The 27746-nt window shown below is 55.0% G+C and overlaps 1 protein-coding gene and 1 non-coding gene across 2 annotated transcripts; one reads left to right on the plus strand and one right to left on the minus strand.

The window, feature by feature from the left end:
• Window positions 1–144: 144 nt before the first annotated feature.
• Window positions 145–216, minus strand: TRNAG-UCC (transfer RNA glycine (anticodon UCC)). Its single transcript has one exon. It is a non-coding gene; the product is annotated as a tRNA-Gly (tRNA).
• A 2839-nt stretch (window positions 217–3055) lies between these two features.
• On the plus strand, window positions 3056–25754 carry LOC141978910 (uncharacterized). Its single transcript, XM_074941284.1, has 5 exons — window positions 3056–3142; window positions 8656–8744; window positions 12796–12922; window positions 22292–22405; window positions 22736–25754. Exons 2-5 carry the CDS (start codon window positions 8703–8705, stop codon window positions 24196–24198), a joined length of 1746 nt encoding a protein of 581 aa, XP_074797385.1. The 5' UTR covers window positions 3056–3142; window positions 8656–8702; the 3' UTR covers window positions 24199–25754.
• Window positions 25755–27746: the final 1992 nt, after the last annotated feature.

The following is a 27746-nucleotide window of genomic DNA, read 5'->3' on the forward strand; positions in this document are numbered from 1 at the left end:
CTCGTCCAACCCCCTGCTCAAAGCAGGACCAATCTCCAATTTTTGCCCCAAATGGCCCCCTCAAGGATGGAACTCACAACCCTGGGTTTAGCAGGCCAATGCTCAAACCACTGAGCGATCCCTCCCCCCAAAACATCACATCCCTGCATTGGCCGGGAATCGAACCCAGGTCAACTGCTTGGAAGGCAGCTGTGCTCACCACTATACCACCAATGCCTCTAAAGGTGAGCCAGATGGGTTTGTCTCCAGGCAGGTGTATTTTAGTCTCTGGTAGGTAGAAATGAGAGCAAAGTATTTTGGATTTCCTATTTCCCCGCCTGAGGGCCATCTAGGCTCACCTGACATTTTTCATGGCAGAAGCAGTTCCAATCTGTTTATTACAGGGTCAAAATGTGGCTGCCATCACACAGAGGCATCAGGTATTAGCTGAGATAATCAGGGGTGCAGCCCATGCTCTGGGTGTCCCTAAACCTCTGACTGCCACATGCTGGGAGGGGATGATGGGATGGTTCACTCAGTGATTGTCTGTTGTGTTCATTCCCTCCAAAGCACCCGGCACTGGCCGCTGTCGGAAGACAGGATACTGGACCAGATGGACTATTAGTCTGACCCGCTACGGCAGTTCTGATGTTCAGCAAAAATGACAATAGATGTTTGCCTTTCAGAAGGACGTGACATGAGAGAGCATATGGCCTGTACTGAATTATTTGCGAATCCAGTTCTACGCACAAGCAATGGCATGCGGAAAAACACTAATGGCTGGATTGAGAGGCAACAGAGCAGTTGCGAAAGGCAATCACCGTTGGTGGACTGAATGAAGAAAGAGTTTTGAGATTAGCCCAGAAGTTCAGCCAGGCTGGGAGTCAGAAGATCCAGCAGAATAAACTTCTGCTCTAAAAATACGAAGAAAAAGTTAGAATTAAAAATGCCAAATTAGAAATCACAGTAAAAAACATCGCAAGTGCAATGCTAGAAACACAGATGTCACTGCGAAAACTAGCAAGTACTTACAGTAACTCCTCACTTAAAGTCATCCCGGTTAACATTTTTTCGTTATTAGGTTGCTAAACATACTTGTTTAAAGTCGTGCAATGTTCCATTATAAGGTTGTTTGGCTGGCCCTGCTCCACCCGGCACTCCTGCCAGAGAGCGGGGTCAGGGGCTTGCCCCATTCTGCCCACCCGGTGTTCCAGCTGGGGAGCGGGCAAGCCCCTGCGCCCCAACCCCACTATGCCCTGCCTCAACCAAGCTTCACAATCATCATTGGAGAGTACAGTATTAGTTTCTTTAAAATTATTTAAAACTTATACTGTATATGTATATAATGTTGTGACGAAGTGGGACTGTTCTTAATGTTTCCTCTGAATAGTGTGGGGGTGCCTCAGTTTCCCCTGTGCAGTTCTTAAGTATCTAGGGGGTGGGAGAAGGGTGTATGATCGTTGCAGAGCCCTGGAGGGCAGGTGTGTGCAGGGGTCTGGACACAGAGAATGGCCGACACCCTGTTTCCTGGCCACTGATGGCCTGGCCCTTCCCCCCGCAAGGTGAGAGCTAAAGGGTTGGAGAACAAAGGAATCAGGTGCCCAGGAAAGGGACAAAGCCCAGAGCAGGGGGGGCTGGAGGGAGTTTCAGTTTGGGGCTGGCTGGGACATGCAGTGAAGGGCAGACGTGGTTGTTTGGCTCACTGCCCCCCAAAATGGACCCAGCTGAGGGGTCCTGTTCTCTGCACCTACAAGCTCTGTGTTAGACCATGTTCCTGTCGTCTAATAAACCTCTGTGTTACTGGCTGGCTGAGAGTCACGTCTGACTGCGAAGTTGGGGGGCAGGACCCTCTGGCTTCCCCAGGACCCCGCCTGGGCGGACTGGCTGTGGGAAGCGCAGGGAGGGGCAGAGGAGGCTGAATGCTCCGCGGTCAGACCCAGGAAGGTGGAGCCGGGGGAGCTGTGTGTCCTGCAGACAGGCTGCTCCCCGAGAGGAGACTCCCCCAGAGTCCTGCCCGGCTTCACGGGGAGCAGGTCCAGAGCATCGCCCGGGGACTCCGTGACAAATGTCTGTTGTCTGGCGAAAAAAACGTCCCTGGAACCTAAACCCCCCATTTACACGACTTCTTATGGGGACATTGGATTCGCTTAACATCGTTTCGCTTAAAGTCAGGAACAGAACTACCGGGCTCAGGGCGGCGTTCCTGGACTTTTGCCTCTTTTCAGCCAGTTCTTGTTGTTAAAGATGCAAAGGAAACGGCGCCCTGACGCGCAGCTGCACGAGGGGTGACGGCCTAAGAGGGATTCGGGGACTCCCGGCAGCCGAGAAGAACAAATCTGGGGACCGCGCGGAGACTTTACGCAGCCAGGCGCCCTGATCCGGGAGTCTTTGTTTCTGAGGGGGGTGTATGCAAAATATTTCCCTGAATCCAGTCCCCGGCAGCCCCCCGGTCGGTGACTGGCCAGGGGGCGGCCCGGGCCTTGAAGCACCTGCCCTGGGCAGCCCGGGCTGAGAGGTGCCCTCTGGGGGAGGGGTCATAAAAAAGCCCCTCTCCCCCCCCATTACTGCCAACATGGGGGGGGCTCAGCCCCACCACGGTGACTGCCCCCCCCCGCCCCTGCCTGGGCCGGGTTTTACCCTCTGCCAGCGCCTCGCCCCGCCCCAGCCCTGACTGTGCCCCCCAGGCCCCCTCTCCCCAGCCCCCCACCCCCAGGGCAAGGACGGGCAGAGGGACGGGCGGGGGAAGGGCAGTGGCTTCAGCCGAGGGGACTGCGCATGCTCGGTGCGCCCGCGCATGCGCAGCGTCCGCCTCCCGCCCGCCGTGTCTCCGGCACCCTGGGGGCACCGCGCAGAGGGGGGCGGGGGGAAGCGCAGGCCAGTGTGGGACAGGACAGGGTTAACGACCCCCAGAGCCCCCCGCTCTCTGGGGCCGCCTGGGCTGTAGCCCCGCCCCCCCAGCCCGGCGTGAAGGGGGGCGGGGCGTGGGGCCGCTCCCGGCTCCGCCCCCTGCGCGCGGCGCGCTGGGGGCTCCAACCGCCCTAACGGACCCGCCTCGCGCCGCGCTCGGTGGGTGCGTCACTTCCGGCCTGTGCTGCCCGCCTCGCGGCCTCGCCCCGCCCCCGCCCTGGCCCTTCTGCCCGCTGCGCTGCGGCCCCGGAAGCCGGTAAGAGCCGGAGCCGCGTCAGTCCGGCGTGGGGGAGGGGCGGTCGGGGGGGGGGGGGAGTAAATGGGATCCGGCCCCTGTCTGTGCCCCTCCCCCCCGGTCACCCCTCCCCACTGGCCGCCCCCCCGTCACCCGCCCCTCCCCCACGGGCCGCCCCCAGACCCGCCCCCCCGTCACCCGCCCCTCCCCCACTGGCCGCCCCCAGACCCCCCGTCACCCGCCCCTCCCCCACTGGCCGCCCCCAGACCCCCCCGTCACCCGCCCCTCCCCCACTGGCCGCCCCCAGACCCCCCGTCAACCGCCCCTCCCCCACTGGCCGCCCCCAGACCCCCCCGTCACCCGCCCCTCCCCCACGGGCCGCCCCCAGACCCGCCCCCCCGTCACCCGCCCCTCCCCACTGGCCGCCCCCAGACCCCCCCGTCACCCGCCCCTCCCCCACTGGCCGCCCCCAGACCCGCCCCCCGTCACCCGCCCCTCCCCCACTGGCCGCCCCCAGACCCGCCCCTCCGGTCACCCGCCCCTCCCCCACTGGCCGCCCCAGACCCGCCCCCCCGGTCACCCGCCCCTCCCCCACTGGCCGCCCCTAGACCCGCCCCCCCGGTCACCCACCCCTCCCCCACTGGCCGCCCCCAGACCCGCCCCCCCGTCACCCGCCCCTCCCCCACTGGCCGCCCCTAGACCCGCCCCCCGGTCACCCACCCCTCCCCCACTGGCCGCCCCCAGACCCGCCCCCCCGTCACCCGCCCCTCCCCCACTGGCTGCCCCCAGACCCCCCGTCACCCGCCCCTCCCCCACTGGCCGCCCCCAGACCCGCCCCCCCGGTCACCCGCCCCTCCCCCACTGGCCGCCCCCAGACCCCCCCGTCACCGCCCCTCCCCACGGGCCGCCCCCAGACCCGCCCCCCGTCACCCGCCCCTCCCCCACTGGCCGCCCCCAGACCCGCCCCTCCGGTCACCCGCCCCTCCCCCACTGGCCGCCCCCAGACCCCCCCGTCACCCGCCCCTCCCCCACTGGCCGCCCCCCCCGTCACCCGCCCCTCCCCCACGGGCCGCCCCCAGACCCGCCCTCCCGTCACCCGCCCCTCCCTCACTGGCCGCCCCCAGACCCCCCCGTCACCCGCCCCTCCCCCACTGGCCGCCCCCCGTCACCTGCCCCTCCCCCACTGGCCGCCCCCAGACCCCCCCGTCACCCGCCCCTCCCCCACTGGCCGCCCCCAGACCCGCCCCTCCGGTCACCCGCCCCTCCCCCACTGGCCGCCCCAGACCCCCCGTCACCCGCCCCTCCCCCACTGGCCGCCCCCCGTCACCCGCCCCTCCCCCAGGGCCGCCCCCAGACCCGCCCCCCGTCCCCGCCCCTCCCCCACTGGCCGCCCCCAGACCCGCCCCTCCGGTCACCCGCCCCTCCCCCACTGGCCGCCCCCAGACCCCCCCGTCACCCGCCCCTCCCCCACTGGCCGCCCCCCGTCACCCGCCCCTCCCCACGGGCCGCCCCAGACCCGCCCTCCCGTCACCCGCCCCTCCCTCACTGGCCGCCCCCAGACCCCCCGTCACCCGCCCCTCCCCCACTGGCCGCCCCCCGTCACCCGCCCCTCCCCCACTGGCCGCCCCCCAGACCCCCCCGTCACCCGCCCCTCCCCACTGGCCGCCCCCAGACCCGCCCCTCCGGTCACCCGCCCCTCCCCCACTGGCCGCCCCCAGGACCCCCCGTCACCCGCCCCTCCCCCACTGGCCGCCCCCCCGTCACCCGCCCCTCCCCCACTGGCCGCCCCTCCGGTCACCCGCCCCTCCCCCACTGGCCGCCCCCAGACCCGCCCCTCCGGTCACCCGCCCCTCCCCCACTGGCCGCCCCAGACCCCCCGTCACCCGCCCCTCCCCCACTGGCCGCCCCCGTCACCCGCCCCTCCCCACTGGCCGCCCCCAGACCCGCCCTCCCGTCACCCGCCCCGTCCCCCACTGGCCGCCCCCAGACCCGCCCCTCCGGTCACCCGCCCCTCCCCCACTGGCCGCCCCAGACCCGCCCCCCCCGGTCACCCGCCCCTCCCCCACTGGCTGCCCCCAGACCCGCCCCCCCCGGTCACCCGCCCCTCCCCCACTGGCCGCCCCCAGACCCGCCCCCCCGGTCACCCGCCCCTCCCCCACTGGCCGCCCCCAGACCCGCCCCCCCGGTCACCCGCCCCTCCCCCACTGGCCGCCCCCAGACCCGCCCCCCCGGTCACCCGCCCCCTCCCCCACGGGCCGCCCCCAGACCCGGTCACCCGCCCCTCCCCCACTGGCCGCCCCCAGACCCGCCCCTCCGGTCACCCGCCCCTCCCCCACTGGCCGCCCCCAGACCCGCCCCTCCGGTCACCCGCCCCTCCCCCACTGGCTGCCCCCAGACCCGCCCCCCCCGGTCACCCGCCCCTCCCCCACTGGCCGCCCCCAGACCCGCCCCCCCGGTCACCCGCCCCTCCCCCACTGGCCGCCCCCAGACCCGCCCCCCGTCACCCGCCCCTCCCCTACGGGCCGCCCCCAGACCCGCCCTCCCGTCACCCGCCCCTCCCCCACTGGCCGCCCCCAGACCCCCCCGTCACCCGCCCCTCCCCCACTGGCCGCCCCCAGACCCCCCCGTCACCCGCCCCTCCCCCACTGGCTGCCCCCAGACCCGCCCCTCCGGTCACCGCCCCTCCGCCACTGGCCGCCCCCAGACCCGCCCCCCCGGTCACCCGCCCCTCCCCCACTGGCCGCCCCCAGACCCGCCCCTCCGGTCACCCGCCCCCTCCCCCACTGGCCGCCCCCAGACCCGCCCTCCCGTCACCCGCCCCTCCCCCACTGGCCGCCCCCAGACCCCCCCGTCACCCGCCCCTCCCCCACTGGCCGCCCCCAGACCCCCCCGTCACCCGCCCCTCCCCCACTGGCCGCCCCCAGACCCGCCCTCCCGTCACCCGCCCCTCCCCCACTGGTCGCCCCCAGACCCGCCCCCCCGGTCACCCGCCCCTCCCCCACTGGCCGCCCCCAGACCCGCCCCTCCGGTCACCCGCCCCTCCCCCACTGGTCGCCCCCAGACCCGCCCCCCCGGTCACCCGCCCCTCCCCCACTGGCCGCCCCCAGACCCGCCCCCCCGGTCACCCGCCCCTCCCCCACGGGCCGCCCCCAGACCCGCCCCCCCGTCACCCGCCCCTCCCCCACTGGCCGCCCCCCCGTCACCCGCCCCCCCGGTCACCGCCCCTCCCCCACGGGCCGCCCCCAGACCCGCCCCCCCGTCACCCGCCCCTCCCCCACTGGCCGCCCCCAGACCCGCCCCCCCGGTCACCCGCCCCTCCCCCACTGGCCGCCCCCAGACCCGCCCCCCCGGTCACCCGCCCCTCCCCCACTGGCCGCCCCCAGACCCGCCCCCCCCGTCACCCGCCCCTCCCCCACTGGCCGCCCCCCCCGTCACCCGCCCCCCCGGTCACCGCCCCTCCCCCACGGGCCGCCCCCAGACCCGCCCCCCTGTCACCCGCCCCTCCCCCACTGGCCGCCCCCAGACCCGCCCCCCCGGTCACCGCCCCTCCCCCACTGGCCGCCCCCAGACCCGCCCCCCCCGTCACCGCCCCTCCCCCACGGGCCGCCCCCAGACCCGCCCCCCCGGTCACCGCCCCTCCCCCACGGGCCGCCCCCAGACCCGCCCCCCCGTCACCCGCCCCTCCCCCACTGGCCGCCCCCAGACCCGCCCCCCCGGTCACCGCCCCTCCCCCACTGGCCGCCCCCAGACCCGCCCCCCCGTCACCGCCCCTCCCCCACGGGCCGCCCCCCAGACCCGCCCCCCCGGTCAGCGCCCCTCCCCCACGGGCCGCCCCCAGACCCGCCCCCCCGGTCACCGCCCCTCCCCCACTGGCCGCCCCCAGACCCGCCCCCCCGTCACCCGCCCCTCCCCCACTGGCCGCCCCCAGACCCGCCCCCCCGTCACCCGCCCCTCCCCCACTGGCCGCCCCCAGACCCGCCCCCCCCGTCACCGCCCCTCCCCCACTGGCCGCCCCCAGACCCGCCCCCCCGTCACCCGCCCCTCCCTCACTGGCTGCCCCCTTCCCTGAGCCAGGGACCTTCCCGCCCCCCCTTCACACTACGCCTCCCCCCCAGTTTCCACCCCTAATCCCACGCTCCCCTCCTGCGATCAGCTCCCTGGCTCGGGACCCGCTTTTCTCCGCAACTTCTGGCAGGTGGATATAAAATACTCCGAGACCCCCCCCACACACTCCCCCCTTCTCTCTGGTTCACTGTTACTAATGACCTCTAATGACATCTCTCAGAGTAGCAGCCGCGTTAGTCTGTATTCGCAAAAAGACCAGGAGTACTTGTGGCACCTTAGAGACTAACAGATTTATTTGGGTAGAAGCTTTCGTGGGCAGGTTCTGTAGGGAAAACTCTTGCCCTGAGTCCTTGTCCTAGATCTGGGGGCTGAGGGAGGTGGGAAGGGGGTGAGCGCTCCCACACGGTGATCTGTTGAAAAGGGTTCTGGCCTCATCCTTTCTGAACTGTGCTTTTGGTGTCATTGAGACCAGTGTTAATCCAGAGTCACTGCAAGGAAAGACAAGGAGTGACATGAACAACTGTCCCTCTGGGGAGGTGGTTTCATTTGCTGCTCTTACCACAGAGCTCTGGTTGTTGCTAAAAGAGGGAAGGCTGCTCAAACTCTCTCTCCTGGATATTAGGATTCAGCTTCCTGGGTCAGAGGCTGCAGCCTCCACTGTGATCTGGGAGACCACATTTTTGTTTTTGTGTGTGCGTGCGCAGAGCGGGAGCTGGGAATTGACTTTCTCCAGCTGGTACTAGCCCCTGGGGGCAGCCCTAGGGCTCTGTTAATAGTAAACTTTTAGCCAGAGACTCCAGAAAAGTGTGAGACCCGCAGGGAAAGTGCTGGGGAGTATGTAGAGTCACTTTCATACCAAATAGCTTCTCCTCGTTTCTCCTCCCGTTAGCGATTTCCAGGAAAAAAATCCAGCCATGGGAGAGCAAACATCCCAGGGATGGGACTTTCCGAGCCACAGGGGCAGGGAGAGGGGACATGGGAAAGGAGATAGAAGGGGAAAGAAGAATGTGACTGAAAGGGGCAGTGGGAGAAATGAGTGGGGAGAGAGTTATCCAGATCTCTGATCTGCCCAGTCACACGTATTGCAGCATCCCTGGGCAGAATCACTTTGCTGTGAACAAGATGAGGATCAGAGAGAGGAAAACCCAGTTCCTGACTCCACATTCCTCCTGCTGGGGTGTGGCTGCCATGGGGTCAGTGTCAGAAGGACTCTTCCAAAGTGACTCCTTTGGTTCTGCTCTTTTCTAGCATTATGTTCAGAGACTTTGTTACTGGGGGGGCTTAAAACTGTGTGGGCTTTGCCTGGAAGGAGGGGCCCGGTCTATACTGTAATAAAGAGAACAAGAATTTTCCCAGCATGGCAGAATCTAGGCTGTCTGTATGCAGGGAAAGGGCCTGGGGGAATCGTGATGTGAAATGAACTAAAGCCCGTTCCTAAACCTGCACAACTGCCCTTCTCGCCCTGTCAGGCTGCAGAATGACGCCCACGTTTCCCTCCAGCTGATCCCGTCCTCCCATGGGACAGGGGAGAGAAATGGCTGCAGTGGAGCCAGTTCAGGTAGGGATTATCGGGGGGGGGTTGCTCGTGGGTTCCTGCAGGAGGGAGAGGGGCAGTAAGTACACAGGAGGTGGGAAGGTTTGCGCAGTCTGGTTTGGAGGTTGGAGCGGGACAGGAAATACACAGGGTGGAGGAAGGGAGGAGGACGGGGTGTGGCAAACCTGCTGGGATTTGTTTAATGAGTGGCCTAGATTCTAGGAACAGACTGTAGTGATGGTGGAATCGTCCCTCTCCGTCTGGGTCGGAGGGAGGCCGCACCACGTCCTCGGGATCACTGCCTAGTCTCAGGGGAATTAGCAGTCCAGGTGTCAGTGTCCCGACCTCCCTAACAGGCGAAAACCTCCTGCTGATAATAGCTCATCTTAATTAATTAGCCTCTTACAGTTTGTATGGCGACTTCCACCTTCTCTGTTTGTGTATATATATCTTCTGACTATATGTTCCATTCTATGCATCCAATGAAGTGGGCTGTAGCCCACAAATACTTATGCTCTAATAAATTTGTTAGTCTCTAAGGTGTCACAAGTCCTCCTGTTTTTCTTAGTCAATATGTGGGTTCTGGTCCTCAGGCAGGAGCAGGGCCACCCAGGAGTCTGTAGTCTCTGGGCCCTTAGGCAGGGGCAGAGCAGACAGCAGTTTAGGGGCCAGGCCTCAGGCAGGGTGGGCACCATTGGTCCAAGGCCCCAACCCTAAGGCAGGGCAGAGCGGTGAACAGTCTAGCACCCGAGCTTTGGCAGGCAGTAGGTGAAGACTGGCCTACGGTGGGCAGGCTGCCACCCCTGCGGTGGGGGGCCCGGGGCCTACCCGACTCCACCAGGTCCCAGCCCAGGGCCTAACAGTGGTGGAGTGGTCTGCCGCTGGGTCAGCAGGGAGTCCAGCCGCAATACGCTGACCGCAGTTCAGGCTGCACTACCGCCAGACTGGGGTCGGCTGCCCCTGGGCCACTTCCTCCCCTCCCCTCGGGGTGTACCTGGAACAGCGGCTGCCCTGTCTGCCCGGGGTTGGCAGCCAGTGGCAGTCCCGGCATCTCCCCAGGTTCCTCTGGGAGCAGGGTGTCTCTTGGCTTGGCAGCAAAGCCGGCGGCCTGGAGCGACCGGGATGTATCTGTCTCAGCTCCAACTGAGCTAGGGGTGCCGCCTTTTAAACTTCTGGTACTGCTTCTCCACTTCTGGGTCAGAGGGAGCCCCCTCTGCTCCGCCCCACTACAGTGGCTGGCCAGTTGTCCTGCTGGCTGGAGCTCTCCCTGGCTGCTGCTGCTGTGTGGGGAGCCCTGCCGGCCTGCCCTCCAGAGGGAAGCGAGGACCCCACCACCATCCCTGGGGTCTCTCCTGGCTGGCTGCTGCTTTGGAGCCGGAGGAAAAGGAGGATTTGCAGGATGGCTGCAGGACACTGTGCAGGGGGTTTGCTCCTGTGGTGGTGGTAGCTACTGCTCTTGTGGGGTGGGGACCTGGAGCCCTCCCCCTAGCCCGTCTGCCTCCCCCCGACCCCCCCCCACCTACCCTCTGGGCCGGCTCTGCACCCCTCGACACGGCTGCTTCCTTCACCCTGGTCAGCACCTGGGCGGACTGCAGCAGCAGGCACAGATTGAGTTCTGCACACGCACCTGTCTTCAGTCTGCTCCCCTTCCCCTCCATTGCTCCCCCTCGCTCAGCCCCCTGGCTGCCTGCGCCATGTTCCTCCCGGAGCACTTGTGCCGCTTTATTATTTATTACATTGCCCCCCGTTCACTGCTCCCCCCCATTGATACTGTAGTCCCGCCCCTTCCCAGTGCAGCCGGAGGAGCAGGTATCCCCACCCTGCACCGGTGATCGCGCCTCCCCCGCCCTGCCTCGACTGGCCTCCCTGTACATCTTGGAGGCCGTCACCACAGCTGTGGAGGAGGGCTGGCTGGGGGGGAGGTATGTCCCCCTTGAGCTCCTGGAAGACTCGGGGTGCGGGTGGTTTTTACCTCTCTCCCACCCTTCCTTCCCAATGTCGCCCTACTGCTCTTCCTCTCCACCCTGGGAAAACCCCTTTCTCTCATCAGCCCTCTCCCCCTGGGCTGTAAAGACCCCATCCTCTGTCATGTCCTGTCCTTCTGCTGGCAGGTCCAGGTCCACCTGCTGGAGGCGCTAGAGGGGTCCTTTCTGGGGTCCCACCAGGGGGTCCACTGCCAGGGGCTTTACTCTTCGGGGGAGGCCCGGTGCTACCTCTGCCAGGTGACGGGGCATGTCCGGAGAGACTGGGGGTAACCCCCCGTGGTGCCCAGACGAGTGGGTGGGCCCCACTTCTGTCGGACACAGTCTGGTGGGGCCCCTGGAGGAGAGGACAGCAGGGCTGCTGCCGGGCATGGGAGAGGGCCCACCGCAGTGGGAGGTATCTCTTCCCCTCATTGTCCCCTCGGCTCGGCCCCTGTTAGTCAGCCCTCTGCCTCCACCCTGTGGGGCTGGGTGCTGAGAGAGGGGAATGCGTCAAATGGAAGGCATGGGCTCACCACCGCCCTTGACGCGGAGGGGGAGGAGGCCCCCCGCAAGACCGAGGGGGGCTGCGACTGCCGAGCCGTCTGTCGCACCCCCCGAGAGGGCCCACAGGTGGAGCCAGCTGAGGATGCTGTGGGGAACGGCACCGCCCTCCGCCTGGAGTCGCTCCCTGAGGGGGCCTTGGATGGAGCCCCTCCCGCCCCCTCGTCATCTGTGCCCCCCTCGGCGCTGAGGCAATTGTTGCCTCCGTTGCTGGCGGGGAGAACTCTGGGGTGGCGGGGGAGATTTTCACTCCAATTGTCAGGAAATCGAGGCCCTGGGTCTGACCCCGGTCACCCAGCGGGAGGACGACCCCTTGCCAGAGGGCCTCGATCTGGGCAGCGGATTTGTCACGCTGCCACCTCCTTTCCCTCCCCTACCCCAGGCCACTGCCTCCACTCTCGACCCTGGGGTGTTCCTGGGCTCATCCATCTGCCCAGCCCCAGACAGCACCTAGCCCGCGCCCGCCAGTTCCCTTGTGGCGATGGGCAGTGCCGAGAGCGCGGGCCCCGAGCCCTTGGGTGCACCCCCTCTTGAGGCGGACTGCTGCCTTTCCTCCCAGCTGGGGGCCCAATTGCAGATGCCATCCTGCCCCACACCGTGGTTGCGGGTGCTGAGCGTCACTGAGGGCCCCCTTTCTCTCCCTGTACCCTCAGCCCCTGAACCCAGTCGAAAGGTGCTGTACCCTAGGGACACTGACCCCACTTCTGCCTCTGCTCCTGATCCCGTTCCCACTCCCAGTCCTGCTCCTGCCCCTGTCGTATTCTCCAACTCTCTCCCCTCCACCTCTCATACTGCTGCCGCCCCTGGGGTCGTCTCGTTTCCCCTTCCCTTGGACGATCCTCAGGGGACAGTTTCGTGTCTCCCCTTCCCCACCCTTTTCTGAGCGGCTGCGGAGGTGGATGTGACTGCTCCGGTGCCTTTCCCTATGGGGGGGACACTGATGCTCAACCAGCTGGACCTGTCCGTGCTCTGAGACCAGCCCCGTGTATCCTGGCCCGGCTCCAGAGGTGAGCTCTGGAGTTCTTCTGGCCAGCATTGCGCTGGGTCTCACTGCACAGACGTGTGGGGTTTGGAGGTGGAAACGCCCTAATTTGTGGAACAGGAAACAACACACCTAGCTGGGGTTAGGAAGAAGAACCAGATTCCCAGTGCTGAAGCCTGACCCGACTAACCACCAGCTACTATGAGGTATGAAGGGGGCACCCACAGGTGAGGCGTAGGAGACATGTCTCTCCCCTCATATCCAGCTCCTCACAAGGAGGAGGGTGTTGGGCTTCCTACCAGGGAGCTCGCCCTGGACCCTGCTGGGGGCTCCATCTCCTGTATCAGTCTCTGGCTAGCAGGTGTGTGATGGATCTGCTGGGAGAGAGGAGGGGCTCTCTCTTCGCCCCTCACCCTGGTGTTTCCTGGATGCTCTGAGTGGTGTGGAGGTGGGACTCTGTTGATAACAAACCATCCAGAGCTTTCCTTTGGTTGGCTCCTTTCCCCCACAAATAGTGGGGTTGTCACTGGGGCAGTAGGCACTGAGGGTTGGACTCTTGCTCTTTCAGGGGCCGGTGACCTTTGAGGAGGTGGCTGTGTATTTCACCAGGGAAGAGGGGGCTCTGCTGGACCCCGCTCAGAGAGCCCTCTACAGAGACGTCATGCAGGAGACCTATGAGAATGTGACCTCGCTGGGTAAGGGTTCCTGTCCCCTCGGTTCTTAGAAGGGGAAGTGACTAATTAAGGTTCACATCATCTCTATAATTTAACCATTACACTGCCCTGATTCAGCATCACCCCACATGCCAGTGACACACACACTAGCCCTCTGCCCTCCCCTGCTACCCAACACTGCGGGAACAGAGCACATCAGCAGTTTAGCACATGGTCAAATACCTTCTGGGTTTAAGGTGAAACTGGGGTTTGGGTCCCGCATAGTGAACAGAAGCTTCCAACCCCGGCCTTCACTCCATGCAAACCAGCTCCGACTTACAGAATGATCCCACTCCCTTACCCTCACCTTGAGGATTTCTTCTGAGTCGTTGCCTTCCCTTGCCCTGCAGATCACTACCATGTATCCCACCAGGGTGCTGACAATCCCCGTGGCAAGAACTCCCCCTTGTGCACCTTTACTGACAACCTACAACCCTGAGCACTGAAATGGGACAGACTCGGTCCCTCAGGGGTCACATGCACCTCTCCGCATACCACAGTCACAGCTCTGCCAAGCTGCTCCAGCTACTCCCTCCACCGTCCGATTACAGCTACACCTGGCCCAGTGCACACAGCCGGAGGGCATGTGGAGAAATGCTGGGATTCCCGTCTGGAGAACACAACACAAACAACGGCATGTTCTTAGTCCTTCCTCGTATCTGTTATAGATTCACAGATTTTAAGGCCAGAAGGGATGATTTTGTCATCTGGGCTGATCTCCTTTATCACACAGACTGTAGACTTTCTTTCAGTTACTGCTGTACTGAGCTGGACACGTTCTGTTTGACTAAATCATTTTCAGAAAGGCATCCAGTCTTGATGTGAAGTCCTGAACAGATGGAGAATACCCCAGTTCCTTGGAGAACCATTCCCAGTGGCTCCTACCAGCTGCAGGGATGGGAGCAGGGTTAGGGTGGCGATGCAGGGAAGGTGTGTACATTTACTGTTTGTTTTCTGGTTTGCAGAGATTTAAGTTTCGCCACCGACCATATGGTGAAAGGCAGGAGACAGCACTGGGCACCCTTAACTCTGCAGTAAAATAGTTTCTAGGCATTTAGTTTGCTTCATCTTTTGTAGTGGACGTTTTGCCACTGTAACTGTGTCCACACTCATCCTTTTGCCAGTATAGCTGTGTGTGTGTGTGGTCCTAAACAACAGAGCTATCTTGGCAAAACTTTCAAGAGCAGACCACATCAGAGTCTGCATGTGGATTTTACAGCACTTCAAAATATTCTCAGCAGGGAAGCGATAGACATACCCCAACCGCGGAGCCCTCTGAGAGTCTCCCTGGAGAGTCCAGCCCCTGTTCCGTTGGACGCTCACGGTACACTCAGATTCACAGATATTCCAGCTTAACACAGCACTTAGACGATGTCTACACTAGCATTTTGTCGGTAACACTTCCGTCGGTCGGGTGTGAAAAAAACACACCCCAGACCAACAGAAGTATCCCCCACAAAAGCAGTGGTGCGGACTGCGCTATGCTGGCGGGAGCCGCTCTCCCGCTGACATAGCTACCGCCGCCTGTAGGGGTTTCATTCTGCCGAGAGGAGAGAGCTCTGCCGTCGGCATAGAGAGGCGACATGGGAGACTTGCAGCGGTACAGCTGAGTGGTGCAGCTGTGGCTCTGTCATGTAGACATAGTCTGAGATGTGTGTAGAGAGAAAACAAGTCATAGTTTAATGAATGAAGTCTAGAGATTCCAGTGATAGCAAGGAGAAGTCTTGGGAAAAAACAGTTACACATCAAGTACAATCAGAGCGCTCTGTCTAGATCCTAGACGTACAGACCTTGAGCCTTTCGTATGTCCTACAGCAATGCTCACGCAAAGGCCTTGCAGTGTTTTACAGCCAGGCTGGGCTGTGACCTTCTGTTCATGAGACAAATCACACTGCCAGCTTGCCGCCACGCTGGAGGATGCAGGGTGTACCTCTGTACAGCCAAATATACCTCCACATTCCATGATCTTACCTCATAAACAGGATCCTTCTCTTTGTTATTTCGTGTAAATTTCCTCTCTTGAAGATTTCACAATCTCTTCATTAGCATTTGGCCCAACGTACAAACTGGGACACTTCCCCCACCTGTCTGTTCCCATCTGTCTCTTGTCTTATTCTTAGATTGTCAGCTCCGTGGGGCAGGGATTGTGTTTTTGTTCTGTGTCTGGAGAACATCCAGCACAGAGGGATGATGGTCAGTGGCTGGGGATATGAGCATTACGGTAATAAAAATAATAAATACCAATCCTTGGGAGGGTCCAGGCATGGGGAGGGAAGGTGTTGGAGAGTATAGAGGTGGGGGGAAGGTTTGGGGTGAAGAGTTCCTGTGAGCTGGGACGTCTGGAGGCAGGGGGAAGGAGATGTACCATGGAGTAGGTCCTATAGGGAGTTGCAATGCAATGGAGGACTGGAAGAAATAAGAAGGAGTAGGTTTCAGTGGGCATGAACCTTTCAGAGCACCCCAACTCACTAAAGTCGTAACCTGTGCAGTAGAACCTCAGAGTTACAAACACCTGGGGAAAGGAGGTTGTTTGTAACTCTGAACAAAACGTTATCGTTCTTCTTTCAAATGTTTACAACCGAACATCGACTTAATACAGCTTTGAAACTTAATTATGCAGAAGAAAAATGCTGCTTTTAATCATCTTCATTTAAATGAAACGTGCACAGAAAGAGTTTCCTTTTCACGTCAAATCTTTTTTTAAAACTCTCCCCCCTTTTTTTAGTAATTTATATTTAACACAGTACAGTTCTGTATTTATTTATTTAATTATGGAGGGGCGGGAGGTCTTTGCTGCCTGATTGGGTACTTTCTGTTCCAAATGCCATGTATGGTTGACCGGTCAGTTCATAACTCTGGTGTTTGTAACACTGAGGTTGTAGTGTGTTTAAAAGATGCCATGGCAGGCTATGGCTGCACTACTGACACTCTAAGCCAACAGGAGAGAGTTCTCCCATCGACTTAATTACTCCAGGCCCCAGGAGCAGCAGTAGCTATGTTGGCAGAAGCTTTCCAACTGACATAGCGCTGTCCACACCAACACGTCACTGTAACTTATGTCGCCCAGGAAGGTGGTTTACTCACACCCCAGAGTAACATAATTTATGCCGATGTAATCTTTACTGTGTATCTAGCCTAAGAAACCAATTAGGGCTGTTAATCGTGATTTATCAGACTGTTAAAAATAATAGAATACCATTTATTTAAGTATTTTTGGATGTTTTCTACATTTTCAAATCTATTGATTTCTATTACAACACAGAATACGAAGTGTACAGTGCTCACTTTATATTTCTCATTACAAATATTTGCACTTTAAAAAACGAAAGTGATAGTATTTTTCAAGTACTATAGTGCAATCTCTTTACTATGGAAGTTGAACTTACAAATGTAGAATTATGTACAAAAAATAACTGCATTCAAAAATAAAACTATGTAAAACTTTAGAGCCTACAAGTCCACTCTGTCCTATTTCTTGTTCAGCCAATCACTCAGACAAACAAGTTTGTTTACATTTGCAGGAGATAATGCTGCCCGCTTCTTCTTCACAATGTCACCTGAAAGTGAGAACAGACATTTGCATGGCACTGTTGTAGCCAGCATCGCAAGATATTTACGTGCCAGATGTGCTAAAGATTCATGTGTCCCTTCATGCTTCAACCACCGTTCCAGGGGACATGTGTCCATGCTGATGATGAGTTCTGTTGATAACAATCCAAAGCAGTGCAGACCGATAACATGTTAATTTTCATTATCTGAGTCAGATGCCACCAGCAGAAGGTTGATTTTTTTTTTTTTTTTTTTTCGGTGGTTCGGGTTCTGTAGTTTCCGCATCGGAGCATTGCTCTTTTAAGACTTCTGAAAGCATGCTCCACACCTCGTCCCTCTCAGATTTTGGAAGGCACTTCAGATTCTTAAACCTTGGGTGGAGTGCTGTAGCTATCTTTAGAAATCTCACATTGATACCTTCTTTGCATTTTGTCAAATCTGCAGTAAAAGTGTTCTTAAAACGAACAACGTGCGCTGAGTCATCATCTGAGACTGCTATAACATGAAATAAATGGCAGAATGTGGGTAAAACAGAGCCGGAGACATACAATTCTCCCCCAAGGAGTTCAGTCACAAATTTAATTAGCGCATTATTTTTTTAACGAGTGTCATCTGCATGAAGCACGTCCTCTGGAATGGTGGCCGAAGCATGAAGGGGCATACCAATGTTTAGCATATCTGGCACGTAAATACCTTGCAATGCTGGCTATAAAAGTCCCATGCAAATGCCTTTTCTCACTTTCTGGTGATGTAAATAAGAAGTGAGCAGCATTATCTCCTGTAAATGTAAACAAACTTGTTTGTCTTAGAGACTGGCTGAACAAGTAGGACTGAGTGGACTTGTAGGCTCTAAAGCTTTGGTTTTGAGGGCAGTTACAAATGTCGATTTTAAAACACAAAAAAATTGACATTTGTAAATTGCACTTTTACAAGAATGAGCTTGCATGACAGTTCTTATATGAAGTGAATTGAAAAATACTATTTTATCATGTTTACAGTGCAAATATTTGTAATAAAAAATATAAACTGAGTAGTGTACACTTTAATCTGTGTTGTAATAGAAATCAATATATTTGAAAATGTAGAAAAACATTCAAAAATACTAAATTTTAATTGGTATTCTATTAACAGTGTGATTAAAACCGATTAATCGTGATTAATTTTTTTAATCACGATTAATATTTTTGAGTTTGTGTGAGTTAACTGCGATTAATCGACAGCCCTAATACCAATAGAAACCTAATGACATCGTGTTCATTAATATTATTGCATGGTGTATGTATGGAGGACAAATTCAATATTACAGACGTTGCAAGTGATGTTCTTAAAGTGTGTCTGCCAGCCAGGGTCGAACTTACCCCACCCTAGGCAAAGGCACCTTGAAGGCACTTTCAAGGGACATTAAAAGACAATGGGAATGCAATTTATATAAAATAAACCATCAAACTAACAAGGGGCAGATGTAACCACTCAGCATCACGGCAAGGGAGGTTATCGCAGGAACAGACCAAATTCCATTTTAGCAAACACCAGCAGGGGAAGAAACCAGCATTGAACTTCATTCATCACTAGACTCCAGGTCTCCTTCCTCACAGCTTGAATGACCTTTACTTTGGAGGGGAACCTTCAGAAAACTCCCTTTCAAAGGTTCACTGAACTATACAAAAGAGAGGCGGAGAATCCCAAGTTATCTTTCATTTAAGAAGACAAAGGAGCCAAGCCCTTTGGACTTTGGGGGAGATATTGAGTAAGGGGGTGCTCTGCCCTCTTGCTGGAAAGTAGTATGGTAAGAATCTTACCTTGAACCAAGACTGTAGTTTTGTTAAGTCGTCCTAGTCTCCAGAAAGCATTTTTCACTTTCACTTGCTTGTAACCATTTCTGACTTTCTCCTTTACACCTGAACTCACCTTAACGCTTTTGTTACTAAACTTGTTGTAGTCTTAATCTAAATGAATCCGGTGCTGTCTTTGAATTCAAGTGATAGCTAACTCCAGTTGAAGTGATGAGCTGGCCATTTGTCTCTTTTGAGGAGCAAGCAATCCTTCTTATTCCTCTGAATGATCCAGGAAAAAGTAGCCATTGCAGAGCACATGATTTTGGGAAAATGCAGATGTTGCTATCTCTTGCCAGGTGTATCCAAGCCTGCTGGAAGCCAGAATGTGCCTGGAGTGTAAGAAGCAGGCTGCTGGAGTCAGAGCTGCTGGTCCAGGGTTATTTATCTCACAGACATTCAGGGCGTCCTTGAATGCTGGCTGGGAACATCCAGACAAGGGAGCTCCAGCAGCAGAACACTGAAAGTCACCCAGGACTACAGATGACACAACTCCTCACTGCTCCAGATTGCACCCCAGGATGTGACAATGGCCTAGGTTGGTAGTGAAACATCTTGAGACATGGAGAGTCCTGCTCCCCCATCACCATGTGCAATCTCTCTTCTCTGCAGGCACCTTGGATCTTGGGCTCCATCATTCCTGAAGTCACCTGGCCTGATTCTTATTTTTCACATTCTCTTTGTCCAGAGGAAATAGAATGTGTTACTCCTGAATTATAGCGGCTAATTTCCCAGCATTCTCCACAGCCAGGGATTTTCATACTCCCTCCCGTTACACCTGACTCACTAGATTCCCTAATGCCACAGTATGCGCTCTCCAGAGATCTAGTACTGCTGAGATCCTGCATTCAGTGATCTCCCTGCCCTTCCTGTTCCTTACTGCACAGAACCCCACCGGCCTATGCTGACTGTTCCCAGATTCCCCAGGACTCTCTTATTGTCTCTGGACCTGTCTGTCAGCAAGAAGCAGTTCCTGGGAGACTTGCTCACTGTCTGGAGTCTTCACTTTCTGAGACATTCATTTACCTTCTGTGTGTTTTAGGAGACTCTTTGATAATGAGTGTCTGCGACATTACCCAGGGTATACTCTGAACTGTCGAATAGCTGTGTTCTCCAACCTGGGATGCCTTTCACACTGCTTTGCTGTGAGAACAGCCACTCCTGGCCAGTTAACACACATTGTCCAGCATGTAACTCGCTCTCAGCCGCACAGTGTTGGGTGGTGCTAGTCAGCCACTCGTGAATTACACCACAGGGGAATACCGGCATATTCTCTAGTCCCAGATTTCCCCCCACAAATGTGTGTCTTGCACTCTCCAGCACATTACTAAACGGAACAAGGTCATAGAAAGTCTGTCATTTCATCAATGGAAAATAACATGCACCAGGCTTGTTATCCCAAGTGGCGTTTCTCATACACTTTAATCCAAACAGTAAAGTTGTTTTACCTATTAACTACAGAAGGAAAAGATTTTAGGTGACTACAAGTAAGGAGGCATAAAAGTCAGAATTGCTTACAAAAGAAGTAAAAGATGAAACGCAAACCTAACATCTAACTTAACAAGCTAAAACAGATGCACAGCAAATGTCTCTTGCTCACCATATGCTGTGACAGGCTGGGTTTCCTTTCAGCCAGGGGCCCCGCCTCCCGAAGTTCAGTTCTTCAGGAGTTGTTGATGTCATGAGCAGAGAGAAAAGGGGTGGGAGAGAAAGCGTATCAAGGGTTTTCCCCACCTCTTTTTATAATTCAGTCCTTGGTGCTAGAAACATCTTCAGTTTTCAGCTGAGTCATGGTGACAGGCTCCATGTGTTGTCGATGTGAGGTTCAAGTCTTCCCTGTGATAAAATGTAAATATAAGTAAAATCTTATATCTTTTGTGACGGGGTCAAGCCAGATGGCTACAGGAGAGTGGTGGAAGGCAAGTATATTAGCCCCAGGATAAGCAGGTTCCTTTCCCCCTGGTAACTGAACAGGGGTTACTCCAGGTTAATTAAGACACATGGGGCCAATCAAGGGGCCTGCTAGAACCCATTAAGAGCCTCCCCTCCAGCCAGATATGAGCGCGTGATAGGAGCTGTGGGAGGCAGGTGCGCTACTGGAGAGCTGGGCGGTGCAGATGCGCCAGGAGGGAAACCCCCCCCCCAACATACAGAGGCGAAAGGCAGGGGAAACCCTGCCCAACAGGGCAAACAGCCCTTCCAGGCACCAGAGGTTTTTAGGGAGGAGAACTCACCAGAGGGGAGAGACTGAACTGGGTATCTGGCCTGTCGTCACCATGCGTGGAGGGGCTACCAGAGATTGAGGCTCCCCTCCCCCTTTCCCTTTCAGGAAGGCTGGGCTTCACCTGTTCAGGCAAGGTGTGGACAATAAACCCAGGGGCGTGGGTGTAACGATGCGGCCTTTGGCAGGACACTACTGAGAGTATCAATTCAGGACAAATCGCTTAGAGCAGGGCAGTCACAGCCCAAGGCTGGGGGTCCTTCACTACTAAGGCACACCAAACCAGCCAAACAGAGAGGACTTCGGTCTCACCCCACTGGCTAACCAGAAGTCATACAAGCAATTCCCTTCGACACTCCAGTTTCCCAGTATCCCCACCAGTGCCACTTGTTATGGGGATGAATGGTTATGAAAAACCAATACCCCGGTAAAAGAAAAAAGGTCCTCCCGATCCCAAAGGACCAAGCCCCAGACCCAGGTCAATATACCAGTCAGATCTTGCCCACAAATCACACTGTTGCCAATCCTTTAGAATCTAAAATCTAAAGGTTTATTCATAAAAGGAAAAAGAGATGGCTAGAATTGGTTAAATGGAATCAAATACATACAACAATTGTAAAATTCTTAGTCAAGGCTTGTTTCAGGCTTAATGGGATTACTGCTGATTTAAACCAATCAAGTCTCTGGAGTACAAACATCCCAGCGTGGATGGGTCGTTCAGTCCTTTGTTCAGAGCTTCAGTTTCAAACACAGTTCTGCTGGAGGTCAGAAGCAGGATTGAAGACAAAATGGAGGGGTTTCCAGGGCCTTTTATATCCTCTGCCATGTGGAAGGATCTTTTTGTTCTTACTGTGGAAAATCACAGCAGCAAGATGGAGTTTGGGGTCACATGGCAAGTCACATGTCCATGCATGACTCAGTTTGCAGGCAGCAGCCATTGCTCACATGCTACTTTGAACATTCCCAGGAAGGCTCCTCAGATGTGGATTGGAGTCTCCCAAGGTCCATTGTCAGTTAAGTGTTTCTTGATTGGGCACTTAATCTGAAGAATTCTTTCTCAAGAAGCTGACCAAATGCTTTACTAATGATACTTAGAATCAAACAGTGAGATACAAGTACAGAGCCAATATTTATAACTTCAAATACAAAAATGATACACACACACAGATAGCATAATCATAACCAGGAAATTACAACCTTTTCATAGACACCTTACTTGACCTCCTTTGTACAAGATTTGGTGCAACTATAGGACCTTGGTTGCAACAATGATCTATATGATCACAGTTCATGTCAATAATGTCACAGTGGGGAAATCCTGAGGGGGAGAGGAATACCCCAGCCTGCCACTAAGAGGAAGCGCGGAACCCACTGAGGCGAAGAAGGAGCTCTGTCACACTTTATATATGCAGTGTTTCTATTTTAACACACAGTTTAACAAGACAAAAATGTTCAGCGTATTATTGGTTTCCAGATGATACCTGACAAGGCATACTTTGTACAAAATATATCATAATTTTGCAAAAGAGTGAATACAGGGTTACAGACTGTCACAGTGTGTGTCTGTGTGTGTTCCTAGCAGATATGTGTGTATTTCAATCCCTCTTGAGCAGAGTGTTCTGCATCTTTGAGGAGTTGGCCCTGGGATTTCACTGGTTTACTAAGGACTGGGTTTTAAATTAATTATTATTTTTCATGACAAAGTCATATAAATTCACCTGATCTCCTTGTTTTCTTTCATCTGAACAGGGTTTCCAGTTTCCAAACCTGATGTGATCTCCCAGCTGGAACAAGGGAAAGAGCCATGGGTCCCAGACCTCCAGGATGCAGAGGAAAAAGAGATCCTGAGAGGTCCCTGCACAGGTGAGGAACATTTAACCAACTCAGAATCTGTAAGTGCCTGAGCAAAAAATCTGAGGATACCCTACAAAGAGCTTGAGAGCTCTCAGTTCAGGATTGTCCCCAGCAGGTGTCATATCGTCACAGCAGATATAGCTCAGGGCTTCCTACGGACCCTGACACTTGGCAGTAGCTTCCTCCCTTCTGTCTGAGAATTTGGATGGGATGTGAAGACAGAATTTGGGGGAAGAGTTTAGGGGAATTCAGTTCCTGTTTTTTGACATCTCTCCAGCACTTATTTTGGTATGGTTGTCCCTTTTCCATCCCAGTTTGAGGTTTCTCTCTCTGTTGCAGCAGGTGCTGGGATGGTGAGTGAGAATGAGGAGCAGAATTCTCAGCAGGAAGATCCTGAGCAAGTGGAACTGCATGGAGCATTATCGCAAAGATCCAAAGAGAAAGTGCCCAAGATTCATGAGCAGGGAAAAGTCTGTGAGATTCAGCGCAGTCCAGAGAGAGAGCAGGGAAACCAGCCAGAGGAGAAAATGGGAAAAATAATTTACTGTTGGGGAACTCAAAAGGACCTCAAAGAAACCACAGCCCAGCAGGAAATCCTCAGAGGAAAGAGAAAATATAGATGCACTGAGTGTGGGGAAAACTTCAGTGAATGTTCATCCCTCATTGCACATCAGAGAATCCACATGGGAGAGAAACTCTATGAATGCCGTGAGTGCGGGAAAACCTTCAACCGCATCTCACACCTCACTCGACATGAGATAATCCACACAGGAGAGAGACCCTATGAATGCCGTGAGTGTGGGAAAACCTTCACTCTCAGCTCATATCTTACTACGCATGAGCGAATGCACAGGGGGGAGAGGCCCTTTCAGTGCTCTCAGTGTGGGAAAAGCTTCACTAGGAGCTCATCCCTTATTAGACATGAGAGAATGCACACGGGAGAGAGACCCTATAAATGCTGTGAGTGTGGGAAAACCTTCACTTCCAGCTCAAACCTTATTCAGCATCAGAGAATCCACACAGGGGAGAGGCCCTATGAATGTGGTCAGTGCGGGAAAGCCTTCAATTGCAGCTCAGAGCTCACTAGACATGAGAGAATCCACACAGGAGAGAGACCCTATGAATGCAGTGAGTGTGGGAAAACCTTCGCTCTCAGGTCAGATCTTACTACCCATGAGAGAATCCACACAGGGGAGAGGCCCTTTCAGTGCTCTCAGTGTGGGAAAACCTTCACTAGGAGCTCAGACCTTACTAGACATGAGAGAATTCACACGGGAGAGAGACCTTATGAATGCTATGAGTGTGGGAAAACCTTCATTGCAAGCTCAAAACTTATTCAACATCAGAGAATCCACACGGGGGAAAGTCCCTATACATGCGGTGAGTGTGGGAAAGCCTTCAGTTGCAGTTCAAAGCTCACTAGACATGAGAGAATGCACAGGGGGGAGAGACCTTATGAATGCAGTGAGTGCAGGAAAACTTTCACGCACAGCTCAGATCTTACTACACATGAGAGAATCCACACAGGGGAGAGGCCCTTTCAATGCTCTCAGTGCGGGAAAAGCTTCAGTAGGAGCTCAGATGTTACTAGACATGAGAGAATCCATACGGGAGAGAGACCCTATGAATGCTGTGAGTGTGGGAAAAGCTTCATTTCCACCTCAAACCTTATTAAACATCAGAGAATCCACACCGGGGAGCGGCCCTATAAATGCGGTGAGTGCGGGAAAGCCTTCAATTGCGGTTCACAGCTCACTAGACATGAGAGAATCCACACAGGGGAGAGACCCCATGAATGCTGAGAGTGAGGAAGAACCTTCACTCACAGCTCAGATCTTACAACATGTGAGAGAATCCACACGGGAGAGACCCCCATGAATGCTATGAGTGTGCAAAGCTTTGCTGACAGCTCAAACATTGCTCAACATCAGAATAATCACAGGTGAGAAATCCTACGAATGCTCTGAGTGTGGGAAAACCTTCACTCTCAGCTTACGCCTTACTAGATATTGGAGAATCCACACGGGAGAGAGATCCTATGAATGTTGTGAATTCGGGAAAGCTTTCAATCAAAGCTCATAACTCAGTACTAGGGCTGTCCATTAATCACAGTGAACTCACGTGATTATTCAGTTTTAATCACACTGTTAAACAATAAAATCCCAATTGACATTTATTAAATATTTGTAGATGTCTTTCTATATTTTCAAATATATTGATTTCAGCTACAACACAATACGAAGTGTACAGTGCTCAGTTTATAGTATTTTTCTTACAGATTTCTGCACTGTAAAAATGATAAAACATAGTATTTTTTCAGTTCATCTAATACAAGTAACATAGTGCAATCTCTAGCCTGAAATTGCAACTTACAAATGTAGATTTTTTTTTGTTCCATATCTGCACTCAAAACCAAAACAATGTAAAACTTTACAGTCTAGAAGTCCACTCAGTCCTACCTCTTGTTCAGCCAGTCGCTAAGACAAACAAGCTTGTTTACATTTAGAGGCGATAATGCTGCTTGCTTCTTATTCACGTCAACTGAATGTAAGAACAGGTGTTCACATGGCACTTTTGTAGCCGGCATTGCAAGGTATTTACATACCAGATACGCTAAACATTTGTGTGCCCCTTCACGCTTCGACCACCATTCCAGAGGACAAGCTTCCATGCTGATGACGGTCGTTAAAAAAAAGAGTCACAAATTTAATTAATGCGTTATTTTTTTAACGAGCATCATCAGCATGGAAGCATGTCCTCTGGAATGACACTATGGGATTATGACACTGGTCACATTACACTATGGGGGTCATGTGACCAGATCACTGGGTACTGGACTCTATCTTGGAATACCAATGTTTTTCCACTGAAAGGCATGGGAACCAAGCTTGGAGACAAATGGTTCCCACCATATGCAAGATATTTAAGGCAGGGGAGTGACATCATCAGGATTCTTCACTGACTCCCTATCCAAAGAGACTCTCGGAGACACCTAAGGAACAAAGACTGAACTGGGGGAGAAGTGCTGGACCCAGACTAGAGGGGTTTCTAGCCTGTGAAAGGAATACATGTGGGTTTTAAGCTGCAAGGAAGGGCAGCTGGTCCCTTAAGAATCTCTGCAACCATCTTAAATCATCATCTAGGGTGAGAATTTGCTACTCATAGCCAATCTCTTTAGTATATTAAGTTTAGATTGTGTTTTGTGTATTTGCTAGGTAATCTCCTTTGATCTGTTTGCTATCCCTTATAACCACTTAAAATCTATCTTCTGTAGTTAATAAACTTGTTTTTGTTTTGTCTAAAATCAGTGCATGGAAGTCATAACTTGGGGCAGAAAGCTGTCCTATATTCCCTCTCCACATTGAGGGAGGGGGTGAATTTCATGAGCTTATGCTGTACAGTTCTCTGTGGAGCACAAGGTGGTATCATTTTGGGTTTCCCTCCAGAGGAGGTTGCGTGCCTTAGAAAATGAGAGGTGGCTTAACTGTGCCTTCCCATGCAGGGACCAGTTAAAGAACCCGTGTGTCTGTAGCTGCAGCTGGGTGGGTCCCTACCTGTATGTGCACTGGTGGAAGTGCAGGGTGAAGCCTGGAGGGCTTGGCAGCTTGTCATAGCTGTACAGCGTGAGTGGAGACCCAGGCTGGTGGGTCGGGGGGTCTCAGTGATACCCCAGTTCCAGGTGGCACCCCAGTGGGAACCCATCACAGGGGCGCCGTTGAGCAGGATCACATGCACGGCTTGTTGCTCTGAGACACTGGTGGTGATTTTATGTGAGTTTTAAATGTAGTGGCTGAAGATCAGTCAAAGAAGTTACCAGTTATTTTCTGTTTGCTTATTTCGGGCAAGGGAAGTAGGGAGAAAGAAACAGGAAACTGCATGGAAGTGAAACTAGTAAGAAGCTGGAGCTGTACAGCCTACAGGCAGAAGAGAGGGGAAAAGAACACAGAAGACATATGGAGTTGCAGTGACTGCAGATTGAAGCAGAGAATGCTAGACAAGAAGCTGCGCACCAAAGGGCCCTGGAACTGCGAGGTAAAGAAATGGAGGAGAAGGAAAAAGAAAGGAAACATGAACTGGACTTGACATACAGGTGGAACCAGAACCCCCTCTCCCACTTCCCGCTCCAGGGAGTCCCACCTCTCCAGAAATCAGTACTGAGTGAAGCAGGTTTGAATGGATCAGAGGAGAATGTGATGGGAGAATCTCCTGTCCTAGTTCTGAGTCATCAGATGTAACCCGCTCTGGAATTTCACTTGATACTTTCATTTTCATGTCGACTACCTTTCTGCGATGTGGGTTTCTCTCTTTCCCGAAGGCTGTTTGGTCACCCAACTGGAGATTTGTTTAGTTTGACAGGCTGGAGCTCAGATTTATTGGAGACTTTGAGACAAATGACCATTTGTTAAAGTCATTACTTCTCACATTAGCTTTGCTTTTTCCCCACCTCTCCATGATGACATGGAGAAAGCTGAAGTGCAGTTCTGTCAACAGGAGAGAACTCTCCCATTTACTGGACATGCTAACAAAGAAACAGCCGTGATTTGAAATCTCCACTCGGAAATGGTGAACAGCAGCAAACCCCAAACTGTGCAACGAACTGAAGCAAGTGCAGATGATCACAGTGGAGTTCCATTGTTTAAGTCCATGGTTCTCAAACTTCATTGCACCGTGACCCCCTTCTGACAACAAAAATTTCTACATGACCCCTACCCCCTCTGCGGAAGCCAAAGTGCGTCAGCCCCAGGCGGCAGGGCAGTAGCCTGAGCTCTGCAGGGGAGATGAAGCTGCAGCCCGAGACCTGCTGACGGCGGGGGGACTGAAGCCCTCAAGCTTTGGCTTCAACCCCAGGTAGCGGGGCTTTTGCTTGAGTCCAGGGTCTAACGCCGATCCTGGCGATCCCCTTTAAATGGTTTGAGAACTGCTGGTTTAAGTCAGTATTGTCTCAGATGAGCTGAGGAGATCATTCCACAGTAATTGACTTGGAACTAGGCGAAATGCCCTTATATTTGGTTCCCAGAGCATTTGTAACCCAGGCCCTACAGAAGATCTCTCGTAGCTAATCCTATTTTATGGGAAATGCTGCCCTTTATGATGCAGATGTGGAGGAAATAGAAGTGGGTTTTTTTGTTGTTCTTGAATTTACCCTTTGTAGGTGCTACAAACGTGTATACAATTAAGTCGCTGCAGAAAAATAGCTATTTTTTAATAGAAACTCCAACTCCGGTAACTTACAGAGATTCTGGTGCAGGCCTGGATCTAGTTCCTAGCCTAGACCCGGGCCACCAAGTTAAATAAAAACTGGCCACGTTTCAGGAAGCTGTTCTGCACTAGCACTGCTGAGATTTTGAAT

This window comes from Natator depressus, chromosome 28, assembly GCF_965152275.1.
Source record: "Natator depressus isolate rNatDep1 chromosome 28, rNatDep2.hap1, whole genome shotgun sequence".
NCBI lineage: Eukaryota > Metazoa > Chordata > Testudines > Cheloniidae > Natator > Natator depressus.